The sequence below is a fragment of the Macadamia integrifolia genome, chromosome 14 (genome assembly GCF_013358625.1).
Source record: "Macadamia integrifolia cultivar HAES 741 chromosome 14, SCU_Mint_v3, whole genome shotgun sequence".
Lineage (NCBI taxonomy): Eukaryota > Viridiplantae > Streptophyta > Magnoliopsida > Proteales > Proteaceae > Macadamia > Macadamia integrifolia.
The window spans coordinates 5720120-5734736 of NC_056570.1; the positions used below are offsets into that span (position 1 = coordinate 5720120).

The 14617-nt window shown below is 38.0% G+C and overlaps 1 protein-coding gene across 1 annotated transcript in view; it reads left to right on the forward strand.

The window, feature by feature from the left end:
* The first annotated feature begins 1346 nt into the window (after positions 1–1346).
* LOC122061725 overlaps positions 1347–14617 on the forward strand; it is a 17050-nt gene continuing 3779 nt past the window's right edge. Inside the window, exons 1-8 of the mRNA XM_042625173.1 lie at positions 1347–1468; positions 1615–1707; positions 2319–2477; positions 10226–10486; positions 12429–13271; positions 13396–13474; positions 13859–13869; positions 13976–14032. Coding sequence (XP_042481107.1) covers positions 1627–1707; positions 2319–2477; positions 10226–10486; positions 12429–13271; positions 13396–13474; positions 13859–13869; positions 13976–14032 — 1491 coding nt within the window. The 5' untranslated portion in view covers positions 1347–1468; positions 1615–1626. The remainder of the gene's footprint in view (positions 1469–1614; positions 1708–2318; positions 2478–10225; positions 10487–12428; positions 13272–13395; positions 13475–13858; positions 13870–13975; positions 14033–14617) is intronic.

Sequence of the window (14617 nt, forward strand, 5' to 3'; positions counted from 1 at the left end):
CCCCCCCCAAAAAAAAATGTGATATAAAAAATAGAAAAAAAAAATTGAGTTTTCTTTCGCCAAGGGTGATGGAACTATTGATCAAGTTGGAGCCCTTCTTGTATGAAGTCATTCATATCTAGTATTTCGATTCAAGGGAAAAGGTAGAAAATTCCTTCAGCGTGGATGAAATGAAACTCGAAACATATATATCCTTTTGATAGATGATCTTTATGTATATTATTCTAGGAGACCCAGATTATTGGCTTCTAGTAACATTTCTAAGTCAGCATTAGCAGCCTAGCTTTCAAAGTAATTGCCCCTTTGTTATTGTGTCTTCCTGTGGAGGAAAGGATATGTATTGTCCTATTCAAGTTTTATTTTATGGAGGCTTCTTTTGTCAACTATTATCATGATAGTTTTAAGTATCGGTGTCATATTGATGTGTCAATCAAATATATATTAGCATCATCGGTTGTTGGAGTTCAATATCCATCTAATAATCATATGGATAATATGGCTTGGCTAGTCTAACCAAATCAGCCTAATACCATTCAATTCCACCCGATATGTATTGATAGCTACTGAGATCATTAATGGGCACCTATACCAATACTTATAACTATGGTCATAATAAAGCCAATTTAATAGTTCTCCAACAACTACAATGTGGCTCATCTATCTTACTGGGAAATTACACCCCGACAACATAACAATCTTTTCCCCCTCAATCAAATACATCATTTTGTATTTGCACACAATATGTGTATGTGCATTCTTTCAATTCTAAGTGGGAACATACAGTTAAATTAAAAATAAAGCCATGAAAATAGATGGCTTGGTTTATTTTGTGGTATTTGAAAACATAACCTTTCGTTGTAATAGATAACTACCTAGAAAGTAATAATTTAAAATGAATGGCTATTGTGGTGTGAATTTTAGAAACATTATTTTCTAGTGCATTTGCATCCATATAAATAGAACGTGTGCAAAGGAACACTTGATTGAAATAGATTGAAATTTAATACATGGCTAATCTAAATCATGTCCTCTCTACCTAATGGACCATATGGTAAAATAAATACCTTACAATGTTAGAAATAAAAAAAAAAAAATAGGCGTTAAGGAAAAACAACAGAACTTCTAACAATAATAATTTAATTAAAAAAAAGAAAAAGGGAATGTTATTTCTCCAAAAGTTTAAAATCGATTTAAAATTGAAAGGATTCACATGCTTTTTGCTATGTGATTCACATGTGTTTTGCTATTTGATTCACATTTTTTTTTGATTCGTCTCAAAACCATCCCTTCGCCCTCGTTGTGGCGGGAAAATGTTGTCGAAGGTGTCAAACCCCCATATTAATAACCCCAACCCAAGATCACGGCCAAATGTAAGAGCCGTTTCATCATTCCCTCGTTCTCTTCGTCTCCCCATTTCCATATATTTTAGGATCTAGGGTTTCGTCTTCTTCAAGGTCATTCACCTCAGGTACTTTAGCCTTCTGGTTTAAATCTTTCTTTTCAATTTGTTGAAAAACATAAGTTTCTTACAAAAATTTCATGATCCTTCGCTAACAGCAGATAATTTAATCGATTTTTTTTTTTTAATGCTTTGCATTTTGATTTTGTTTTTAGCTTAGAGTGAAGATGGACGATGTGATCGAAAAGGAGTCGGAGCAGACAATAACGATCAGTGAATACCTTAAGAATGTTGAACGACAGGAGCTGGTGAGTTTCTTTCCCTTTATGCGGCATTCTGGATTTTTTTTCTATGTAGTGACACTAAAGCACTGTTTGACAACGTTTCTATTGTTTCTGTGACTAGAAACAGCAGAAACGGTTTTTCACATTTTCGAAAACAAAAACAGATTTTTTGGTGTTTGATAAACCTGTTTCTCAAGTTTTTTGCAGACATAATGCCACTAAAAAATTCAATAGTATCATTGGATGCCCAAAAGAGAGAGAGGGTTCGGTTGCCTTTTTTAGGTTTAAATAGTTGGTAGATTTATCGGGCACAACAGCATTTTTTCTCTCTCAAATTCATTTTTAGAAACGATGAACTTGTTCCGTCAAAATCGTTTCTAGAATTGTAAATAGGAATAAATTTCAATTTATGTTTTCTAGAAATGGGTGAAACTTTATCAAACGCTTTTTAGGCTGTTTCTCTATTTCTGGGAACAAGAAAACGCAGAAACAGAATGTTGTCAAATGGTGTTTAAGCTCCTTAATGTTGAAATTATCTTAACTCGCTTTTTTTTTTTGGCATTAAAAGATTTCTCTGTAACTACTGCTATTGTTGCTATCATTCAAAGTTTCTTTCTGTTTGTTATTATTCATAGGAAGTGGACTTGTTTTTTGGAGGGGACGACGGCAAGGAGTGCACTTACAATAAAGGTTACATGAAGAGGCAGACTATTTACTCGTGTTTGACTTGTACCCCAGACGGGAATGCTGGGGTTTGCTTAGCATGTAGCATAGCTTGCCATGATGGACATGAGGTAATCACTTTTCTCATTTATATCAACTGATGTTGCTATTGTAATCCAATAAACAAACGAGAATAGAAGATAACTTTGTTTTTGTCAGAACCATATCCACTAGTATAGGAGAGTGATCCAATCTTCAGGACTTGAGAACTTTAATATTAGGATTCTACTGCAATGTAGGGTTGAGTCGTGACACCGTAGTCACTCTCCTTGATGTTGTAAACGACCCCTATTAGAGCACTCCAGGTCTGGTTTGAGGAATCGGCTCAAATCAGCCTGAAACGGTTGAATCAGATTGGTATTGGACGCCGATTGTGGTAAGGTTATCAGTATCGTTCACTGGATCAGGCATTCGGGCAGGATCGCTCGATCCGATACGATCCTTTGTTAGGTGGTTTAAAGACCATAAGAAAGCAGTTTTTGGGATCTTCTTCGTTCTAAGCTGGACTAGATCACCTCTCTGGTTCCTTCTCTTTTGCACTCTATTCCTATTTCCTACATTATCTCCTTCTATTTGGATGCTCCTTTCTCTCATTCCTAAAACAACCTCCGCGAGCGAGTTATTCTCCATCAACCCAATCTCATGCCAACCCAACCTCTTCCTCGATCTCTTTTAATCAATCTTCTCCTATAATCTCTCCTTCCAAATACTATCACTTTCCAAACCGGGCCGGAAATTTCAAACCGTAACGTTTCAGGGTAGTATGCTTGGAGGTATCAAGATACCACGTCGTACAATTTCGGCGATTAAGTACTCCTTCTAACCTAAAAAAGGGTACTCCTTCACGTGCTCAATCTTCTCTACAATTTCTCATTCCTAATTGGTACTCTTCATTCTTCATGTGCTAACCCTTCCGTGCAATCTATACCTACAATATTTCCTTTCCTATTGGGTACTTCTCATTCTTCACTTGCTAAACTTTCCGTGCAATCCATTCCTCAAATATCTCATGCGAAGATAGTTCCACTTCCCTTTCCAAATCTAGATGAACTTCATGATAATTCTCTTTAATTTTCTTCATCACTCCCATTATCTGCTCCTTAATTCCTCCATCAATTGTCCCATTTTGATTTTTTATAAATTTTCAGGTTTTTTTTTTTTTTAAAAAAATTTAGGACTATCTTGGTCGAGTCAGTGATCGATCCTGGAAATAGCATTTTTTTATTGTTGATGGCTGATCCCGATCCTGATTCCATGTTCTTAAACCATGCTCAGAGTGCCTTATGCTCCAAACTCCAAGATAAAACAAACGTCTTTCCAAATCGAAGAAGTGTTGCATTCACTATCTGGATTACTCAGAGACATTGAGGGCTATGCTCAATAGTTCAAAAGAACAAGAAAGGAAGAAGGAAACACAATTCAGTAAAGTATAGATAGAGAGAGGGAGAGCAGCCTCGAAAAAAAATGTACTGGGCTTCCACAATTGGGATATTTATAGAGGCAGTGACTTCTCAAAGCACCATTTGGAAGAGGTATGTTCGTACGTACAAACAGGTATACATACCCTTTGTGTGCATATACGACCCATATGTATAAACAATCATACGTACCCCTGGATATGTCTATGTAAAGACACATGCTATATAGTCAGTCAGATGTGAAATAAGTATGTGACCTAACTCACCTAAGCCCATGTATATAAATAATGGATATAAAACTGACCTCGAGTCACACCTCTACCAACTACCAAAAAGATCGATGGGCCCAAGCCCACAAGCACTCCTGCATCACACTGCACCCAGGGCTTGGCTCAACTCGGTTCAGCATATGCTTGTGAAAAGCACCATGGACCCAATCCTAGACATCCACGAGGAGAGATACTTCTCCTTTGGAACCCCTATCCCTTATAGTTCTTATAAGTATATATCCCTATCCCTTATAGTTTTTATACATATATGAGAACAAGTTAAGACCTTTCTCCTACTTTACATGTGGGAGAAAGTGGGACTAAATAACTAAGGCAAAGAACCTTTGCTTTTGTCAAATCAATACTTGGGGTGGTCAAGGGTTTAAGCCTTGAAAACTACACTCCATTGCACCAGGAGTTCTAGCTGCTGCACAACCAGCCAATGATCAGTCATCCTAGGCAGTACCAGTACTAGTGACACCACCTAGGCAGCATACACCAAACACACAGTCAGTTGCACCAGTGTGGGTAGATAACTCCAAGTTAATGGAGAAATTTCAGAAGTACTGGCCCCCTTATTGCAATGGAGTGACCAATGACCTGTTGACACTAGCTAAATGGATAGAGGGTGTCGAGAAAGCTTTTACAGTGTTGGGGTGCACAGATGAACAAAAGATTTTATGTGCTAGTTATCAACTGCAGGATGAAGCACATGCTTGGTGGAAGGCCACAAGGTCTATATTGCTGGCCGCTTATCCCAACCCAACTTGGGATCAGTTTGTTGAAGTTCTCTTTAGAAATTACTTTCTTGAAAGTGTCAGAGATAAGGAAGGAGGCAGAATTTATGGCTTTAACACAAGGACCAAAATTTGTCCTTGAGTATCAACAATAGTTGAAGCTCTGTATTACTTTGCACCAGATCACATAAAGACTGATCAAACGAAAGCCAAGAAGTTTGAGAAGGGTTTGATGGCTAGTATTGGAGCATTGTTGATTGCATATCACCTTCAAACATATGCAGAGGTGATTCAAACAACCAAGTCTATAGAAGAATTCAAACAACCAAGTCTATAGAAGAGAAACAAAGAGAAAATTATCACGCTCAGGCAGAAAGGAGAGGTTTCACTAGAGTAGTTAAAGTACCCTACACTACTCCAGTTGCATCACAATTTAGTAGACCAGAAGTTGGCCAAGCATCACAACAGCCTAGGCCAGCAACTCCAGAATCTCAGCAAGTGGGTCCACGGAAGAAGCGGTGCTTTGCATGTAAACAACTTGGACATATGGCTAGATCGTGTTTACAGACGAAGCAGTGTTTTATATGTGATCAATTTGGGCATATAGCTAGATTGTGTCCACAGAAGATGTTGGCAGACTAATACGTGGAACCCTCAACATCACCAGCGAGTAGTCCGATTCAGATACAACAAGGTATCAGAATGCAAGAAGGGGCATTCGCAAATATTTCCAAAGATGGTTGGCTATAATTGAGTCTAATTTATTCGTTGTACCTTCTTTCCATAGATAGTATCAGGAGATGTAATAGCCTCTTTATAAGTAATAGGATATTTGTAAATAAGATAGACAAGCCATTCGTCTCCTAGATATGTAGCTTTCCCTTTAACACTTCATTTTCTAATGTTAAACTATCACTATCCCCCTTACTCATAGGTAAGTCCAACTTATAAAATACATGTTCAAATTTATATCAAACACATTTTTCATTGATTTAATAACTAAGAACTTGTATGCTCCACTATGTCATGCACACCCTATGAAAACACAGTCACAGGTTATACGACTTAACTCTTTTTTTCTTCTTTGGTTTAGTTATTCCTACCTTAGCCAAACACCCACACACCTTCAACTGTTTTAAACTTGGTTTTCTGCCATACCACAATTCAAATGGCAGCATCATGGTCTTCCTGTGGGGTATTTTGTTTAGTACTTAACAAGCCAACAAAATTGCTTCTCCTCACACATTAAGTGGTAACCTTGAACCCATGCGCATAGTATTATTGCAGTTTTGCAAATGGAGATACAATTAAACTCATCTGCCCATATAGAAAAAAATATAGGTTCATAGCTTCTGAGTTCTGGTTGTACCTTCTTTCTTTCTTTCTTTCTTCTTCTTCTTCTTCTTCTTCTTCTTCTTCTTCTTCTTCTTCTTTTTTTTTTTTTTTTTTTTTTTTTTTTCTTTTTTTTTATGTATCTTTGGCTCTTTGCTCCATTATGATTTCGGCTTAAGCAGCATCTACCAAAGCTCTAAATTATTATAGGAAAATCCGTACCACACTCTCTAGTATTTATAGCTAACTTCGTTGAAGCTTGGTGGATGAGTGATTGAAGGACCTTCCAAATGATTGAAGCTTGTTGTGGCTCCCATCTTTTCTTCCAAAGGAAAAGTTCTATATGAAGAGACCTTGCTCTAATACTACTTGTGGATTGGTAAGATGTAGTTCAATAGGGGGTGAATTAGAAATGCTCAGATAAGGCCCAATAATTCAGAGGATGAAGAGCAAGCAGAAGATAGAAAAGAAAACAAGAGAGGGCACCAGTTTAGAATGGTTCGACAAATGCTTATATACACTACCCAGGCTGTTCCAGGTTTTCCACGAAGGTTCAGTTTCTCTTGGTGCTAACCCAACTGTTACAGTTCTGCTTACTCCAGTGGGGAATCACTCGTTTCACTCGGGTTCACAACAAACAAAAAGTTTCATGGGCCCACCATCAAACCATAGTCCCGCTAATATAGAGGTTAGTTCAACTAAGAACCAACTCTACAAGAGGATTGATACCTGATGTCCAGCAGTTAAATCACCTCTTTGAACAGTCTTCAACAGAACACTAAATTTCAGAATATAAAACACTCACTGGAATTGATTGAAAAATAAAGAAAATAGAAGATAGGTAGAAGGATAGATTTCGATTGAGCCTCTCACTCTCTCCCGGGCCTCTCACCCACTGAAGGAATCTCTCCCCTCATTGCTCACAGCATTCATGGTTATCAAACTAGAGTTTTCTTTTTTCTCTAAATCGTTGGCTACTGAAATCCAGCAGCTATACTTTATGTATTATATCAATTGGACTTCTTTCTTGCGTGGAAAGAAAGTCCCTTTGTCCTAATTAGGAAGTCAATCCAATCTCAATCTAACAAACTAAAGAGTCCCAGTAATCGGTAACTACTAATTAGTAATTACATGAAACAAATCTAATAAAAGTAGAAACTAACATTAGCTAATAAATCCTCTCCACGCAAGGAACAAAACTTCCCTAAAATACAGGACCATGCAGGCTGGAAGAATATTCCACATCCTCCCCATGCGATTGGCAATTACTCTCCAACTTTATCTCCACCAGCTGGCCATGGGGCCCACACTATCCGGACATTATCTTCCCTTAGAAATTAGCCAAAGCAAGATATTGGGCTTCTCAATCCATTCTACCGCAAGCTATTTCCTCTAAAAAAAGATCTCACACAGCTGGACGAAATCTGGAAATTTATTCTATCTTTAATGCTGATTGATATCCTTCCAATTTTGGGATTTAACCCCCCTACAACTCAGCTGGTCGATATGGTATAAGGGGCAAAATTCGATTCTTCTTAGGTTGACTTGATATCTATCCAAATCTGGATTATAGCTCTGCTGGCTTGGGCATATCTTGGCAGAAATCGACTAGATCAATAGCCCCAAAATAAGGGCCAGACTTGAGCCTCCTTTGAAGCCCAATCTTTGGGCCTGCACTACATCACCCTCTCACCCTAGTAGGGAATCACCAGCTGTTTTCTGGGATGGCAACAAACCCACTTGTTTTCCTAGCACAACCAAACCTAGGTGTTTCCTTTCTCACATCTAGCCTTTCAACTCATATAGGAGTTCTTCTGAGGTATTTTCAAAATCAGGAATGCAAGCTTCTTAAATAGGCAGATACACAAATCAATGTACAAATCAAAAGCTTCTTAGTATTGATGTATTCACAAAAAAAAAAAAAAAAGGCCTGTTGATAGGCAGATATGTGAGATATAAATGCTACCAAAGGGCTTGCAGGAGAAGTGATGAGGCTCTTATATTATAGATCAAAATCTTGATCCAAACTACCAAGATTTTGCGAAATATTTCAGTTTCGAGGAAGGTTGAAATGAAACTGGGTGTGACTCTATGGTAATGAAGGCTTTAAACCGAAATTTCTGTTTCGAATCAGTTTCGTTGGATTTCGGTACAAAACAATGCATATAATATAGTTATTAAGGCAGTGAGACGACCAAGGTGTTTAAGGGTCTTTCGGAGCGCTTTGGCAATAGGGCGGGCATAAGATGTCGCCTTATTGAATAAAGCGTTCTTTTTCTTTTTAATTACCAATGCAAGAAAAAAATCAATAAAGTAAATAAACTAAATTCATCTTCATCAATCATCATAGCATGTTATATAAATATATAATCATGAAACAAATTTATAAATATAAAGAATACAAGTATTCTCACATGTTGGGCAACAATTAAGGATAACCGTGGCTTGTTGAAGCTTGTATATTCTATGTTGTGTGCTACAACTTTTCTCTTGCTCTTCAAAAATGCTTGCTTGAAACTTCCAATTCAGTATATGCTTGATACTTGCTTCTCCAATATAAAGTATGTCATGAGCTTCTTGGGAATATGTAAACCTTTTCACACTCGACAAATATGCTAGTATTCCCAAAACGCTCATACTATGTTGGCCAGGGACTTTCGCCTCAGGAAGCATGTGTTTCTGAGTTCAACTCATCTTACCTCCTTGGGCCACTCACATGGGGGTGTTTAGTGTTCTTCATTGCTTCTGGTGAAAGTTGAATGGTTTTCATTCAACCCCAGTATGACCCGGTCTATGCGGGACTAGTCAGGCCAAAAGACCGGATACTCATCGTTAGCAAAAAAAATCATGACCATCTTTCAGGTTATAACCATGGTGTCTTGTTAATATTGGCTGACACCTAGGTGTTCATGTTTGATATCACCAAAACCAAGTTGGAGTATTTGGGAAGATTACAATCTCCCAGGCTCCCAGCAAAAGGATGGTCAATTTAATAACAAGAAGGATGATCAATTTAATAACAATCATATTGGCTCTTGGAAGTTTCCTTTAAATAACGTCCTCGTTTGGAAGAGAGTTTTCATCAGATTTGAACGGTTAATAATCAATTTTGTAATTTAAAGGAAGAACATAAGATTAAAAGATGTTAGGAATCCGATTAGGGAGCTGGTTGTTAGGATAGAATGGATGAAGATAAAAGAACATAGTTTTTAATCTGCATATAATAGCTTTTAATGCTCAGATTTCTCTGGACACGGACTAGAAGAACTTAGTGCTTCAACTGAATATCGGATATTGAAATTTTTGGTATTCGAATTAGAAACTCAAGGAACAAAGTGAGTGCAGAAAGAAAACTGGGAAACCATGCCTTTGCTTCTGAATCACTTTAATTTAGTTTTAGATGAAATCCATTATCCAGCAGTATTATCTTTTCACCAGAGAAGATTGGAGTTCCATGGCAGTTTTCCCTTTTTCTTTTGAAATATGGAAAATTTTTCTTATGCCGCCGGTGTACCATAGTTTCTCACATTAATTGTTTCATTGTTTTCTCTTTGACCATGTGGGTCCTATGTGAATGATGCCCTTTTCTGCACCACCATTGATGTGGCATAGGTGATTCTTGCACTGGTGTTGTGGGGAAACCTCTCCCTTAAATTAATATCATATTTTCTTTGGATTGGCAAAAGTGAAAATTCTCATAGCAAGCAGGCCTATACATTTTTTTTGTTTGTTTTTCTTGATAGTTAGGCCACAAGGAGAGTTGAACTCATGACCTCTTAATTGTGAGGTGTTGGTCCTTGCCAACTGAGCCTACCCTTGGGGTCTTACATTTTTGTTTATACTTTATACTGCATACACAGCCTGAGATCTTTCTTGAGCAATTTGAGAACTTGAATAAAAAATATAGAATCCCTCACAAAACCTTCCGCTAAATTGTCTTATTTATTGATACACTGGTGAACCAATATGGTTTGATATGTTTAACTTTTCTTGAAGTTTGTTGCATGCCATACTTATTAAAAAGCAACTGATGGATATTATTCCATTATGCTACTTTGATAAGGTCGTTGGGTTATGGACTAGGAGAAACTTCAAGTGTGATTGTGGAAATTCAAAATTTGGGGTGTTCTTCTGCAAGCTTGTTGCAAATAAAGATCCTGAAAATACGGGAAATTCATACAACCATAATTTCAAAGGTTACTTCTGCACATGTGGTTGCCCTCCCCCAGATCAAGATGCTGAAGAACAGGTGGAGATGATACAGTGCTGCATCTGTGAGGACTGGTTTCATGAGAACCATTTGGGTCTTGAATCTCCTGATGAGGTTGTCTGGCTTGTGGTTACTATCGATTCAGTTGGTTGCATTTTTTTCTTATTATGTTCTCTTGATCTATCAATTTTGTTATGTTGGTTTTGCATGGGAGAAGTCGAGGCTTATCCCTTACTGTGAATAGTATAATTGTGTTTACTTCCCAGGTGGCAAAGTGTCGCTTTTCCAGCCCCTCTTAACTGACTGATCTTAGCCTACTGTTTTACTAAGGAGATCTTTTCTTAATGGACTAAATTTTGACATCACTTTGTTAATACTGTTAATGTCTGCCTAGTTGCCAATTCTGGAAATTCATGAGTAGTGTTCAATTGGTAATTACATTTTGGATGATAGTATTTGTCTGGTTGGTGCAGTTTTGTCTCTATGATCTGTTAGTTGGTCCTGGTTGGTGTGAATATGTACTTTTCCAGATTACTTTAACATATATTTCATAACTGATACCAGTGTCATCTCGCACCCACCACTTTTTCCCTATTAAAATCCATCCATTTTTTGATATTTACATTTTGGGTGAACCGAATCTTAAAAGCTTTTAGCATGCTTTGTGAGGCACTTTCTTTTTATAATATCTCACATTTCCACCTGTTTTTGCCATCATAATTTAATCTTGTCCTGCTTTGGAGTTTTCCTTTTTGTTCAAAATTCCTTTATGAATCGGTTTTTCTCGTTTTGACTTGCTTTATTTACATTTATAATGTTATACATAATGCCTTATTATTTGTTGAGTAGAAGTTAAGACCCAAGTATGTACATCACCTGCTTCTCCATCTCTTGCCTTTTGAGCACAGATTATACATCATAGTTGCCGTGGTGTCAAGGTGAGCCACAGGGGTGGGGTGCTGCCTTGAAGCCAAGGCATCCATGGTGAATGCCAGATATCGTATCCCAGGACATATATCTTTTCCATGTATTTGTCATCATGTATAGTTATAGTTATGGGAGAGGGTAGGGCATGCCGCCAGCTTTCTGTAAGCTAGCTCCATGCACCAATCGAGGGCTGGACACAGGAGGGAAGAAGAGTCTTTTCCAAAGGGGAAGAAGAGAGGGTGACACCTGCTGGGCTCCGTACAGGGCTGGACACAAGAGGGCAGAAGGGTCTTTTCCAAAGGGGAAGGGGAGAGAGTGACACATGCTGGGCTCCCTGGCGGCATGCCCAGCCTTTTCCCTACAGTTATGAAGGTCAAAATATAGAACATGAAGGGGGTGAAATTAGAAATGACTTAAATTTGACTTGTGGAGGACAAGATCATCAGGTTTTGGGTCTGGGTGCCTTGGGTCTCAAGGGCCATTTGTCAACTTGGTGTCGCTTAGGTGGCCCTTTGACAGCTATGCCATATAGATTTCCTCGAAAAAAAGGGAAAAGAAACCCGCATGGTTTTTCACTCTTATGTATCTAGGGCAAATATGAGAGCCCAACGGAGTAATCTTTCATCATCAAAGATGGACAATTTACTGATACAGTTAAATATTTCAATGATTAAAAAAAGGGTCAAAAGTTCTCTGTCCATGAGAGGCCCCTGCACCAGAGACACAGGGGCGTGCAATGACCACTGTGCCCATGTGTGGGCCCATAGGGGCCTCTCGCATACAGAAAACACTTGCCTTAAAAAAAATTCCTGTCTAGCGATGGGGAGCCCCCACATTTGGGCTGTGTGAATTTGACAAACAAACTCTCATATGTTGCACATATTTATTTGTATGTTTGTATCTGTGGTAACACATGAGACTTCTGTTTGCTCCCATTTATTGTAGCACTTGCATATGCGGCCTTAAATTATATCATTAATTAAATTTGGCTCCACATTTTGTCATCATTTTTAGTGGTTGCCTCTGATGTTCCTAGAATTAGACCTCCAACTTTGTACGCTCTTTAGGCTCTCTAAATTGATATCCTGGCAATGTACAATGTATTGTCTAACTTCTGCTCATGCTATAGATACGAAGAGATGACAAAGATGAACCATCATATGAAGATTTCATCTGTCAAGCATGTGGTGTTATCTGTTCTTTCTTGACCCTCTACCCTCAAACCATTTGGAGACCACTGAGGCCAAGTGATGCTCGACAATGTACTAGCAAAGAAAGTAATGTATTGGGAGATGCACCATCAGCTAGTTCTTCCTGTGCAAGAGTTGACAGTAGCATTTATTCTTCCAAGCCATCAAAAAGTGACCCTTCACTTATCAATACTGACATTGGAAAAACATCGGGTGAAAAAGATGGATCGCGCAGAGAGCTGTCTGGAAAAAATTTAGGAGGTAATGCCTCAGTCCATGCACCTTCAATTTGTTCCTCTGGGAAGCTGGAAAATGACAGCTCTTCTAATTGTCGGAGAAAGGACTCTTCTTGTGAATTGGACAAGGAGGCAAGTAATGAGGGTGAATTGCTTGCTGAAATGCCTATGAAAACTACGGATTTAAACAAGTACTCACAGAATCCTGGTGTAAGTTCCAAATGTGTGCTTGGAGTGGCTCTGCTGGTAGCTCCACTTGTCTTAGAGAAAGAGAAGCCAATGTTCCTCCCCAACAACTGGAGAGATCTTCTCTGCAGGTGTGATAGTTGTATAGAATTCTATACCCACAAGGGTATTGCCTTTCTGATTGACAGTGAGGACTCAATGATACATTATGAGCAAATAGCAAAGCAGAAGAGAGAGGAGAAGTTGCAGCAGCAACGGGAAGGAGCGGATGAAAAATTTCTGAACGGATTAGGTCATGTGCAAAAAATGGAGATCCTAGATGGGCTTGCAGATTTTAAAAATGAGTTAGAAAACTTCCTGGTATGTACTTAAATGATCCATTTTCTTATTACTTGCTTTGTCTTATCTGATAATGCTTGTTCAATGTGAACAAGGGAAAGGCAAGGGTGTGTTTTAAGCTTTTGTTTATAAATTGTCTGTGCAGGTGTCTTCTGATCCATCGAAACCGATTACAACTACTGATGTCCACCAGTTCTTTGAAAAAATTTCAAAGAAGCGCCGGCGTATACCTTAAGTTATTTTCTCCATCATATATTGGACATATATTAACTGTAATCTGTTGTACATGGTTTTGGATTAGGCTTAGGGGCAATCTTGAATGCATGCATATTTGTAGAAATGTTTTAGGGAAGAATTTACTTGAGACTGCTCAACCTATATGAAGTATTTAATATTTATAATTACATGATTAGTCATTCATCATTCTATGATTCATTGTTGTTTTATGATCCTACTCAATCCACTCACATGGTGTTTGTTTCTAATCTGTGATCTCTGGCTTGATACCTATTTATCAATGACAAACAAAATTAACTGTTCTTTTCTTCAAAGTAAAATTAGTTGATGAATTGTACCTCAACCTTTGAGGTTCTTAAGTCCTTTCTTAGGTGCTGACAAGGTTGATGAAACCATTCTGCTCTGCATTTATGTATATGCTTGTTTATATATTGTTGTTAGTTGTACAGATTACTGGATAAGTGATCTAGATTTTTCTATAATTTTAGTTTTATGCTGGAGATTTTATTCAGGAGTATCTGCTTTTCTTTTCTATTCTTTTTCCGGTAAAGAGGAGTATCTGCATAATAATCTTTGGTAGTTTATATCTATGAACATATATTCACTTCAGAGGGTTGATGGCTGACCATTTTGATCTCTGAAACTCCAAACCCACTTCCCTTTTTTGATCAAAACCAGTGATTCTTAGACAGGAAACGAGTTATAATGGATCCCCCTTGTCCGGCCAACTGGAAACCAAAACCAGAATATTTGGCAAAAACAGTCAAAGAGTTTTTAGATCCTGCTACAGTATTCTCATTCATTGCAGCCCAAATGTCTTCTTGCTTCAAAATCGGGTTTGATCTGTTTCCAATGGTAGTAAAAGGTGGCACGTTTAGATTATAAATGTCTCATTATCCTGTGTATGACCTGTTAAGCCCTATTAAAGACTGGTACCTGAGCCGATTATAAATGAAACCATGTCTAACCTATTGTGGATTCATCACTAAAATGTGTTGGTCTTTACGAGTTATTAAAGTGAGTAGGTCTAATCAAAACTGGCCTGGCCCCACTGATGGACACCCCTAGGGCCCTAGGCTAGAGGTGAACATGCCACCTTCCTATGTCTCTCTCTCAAGTATAAAAAGTTT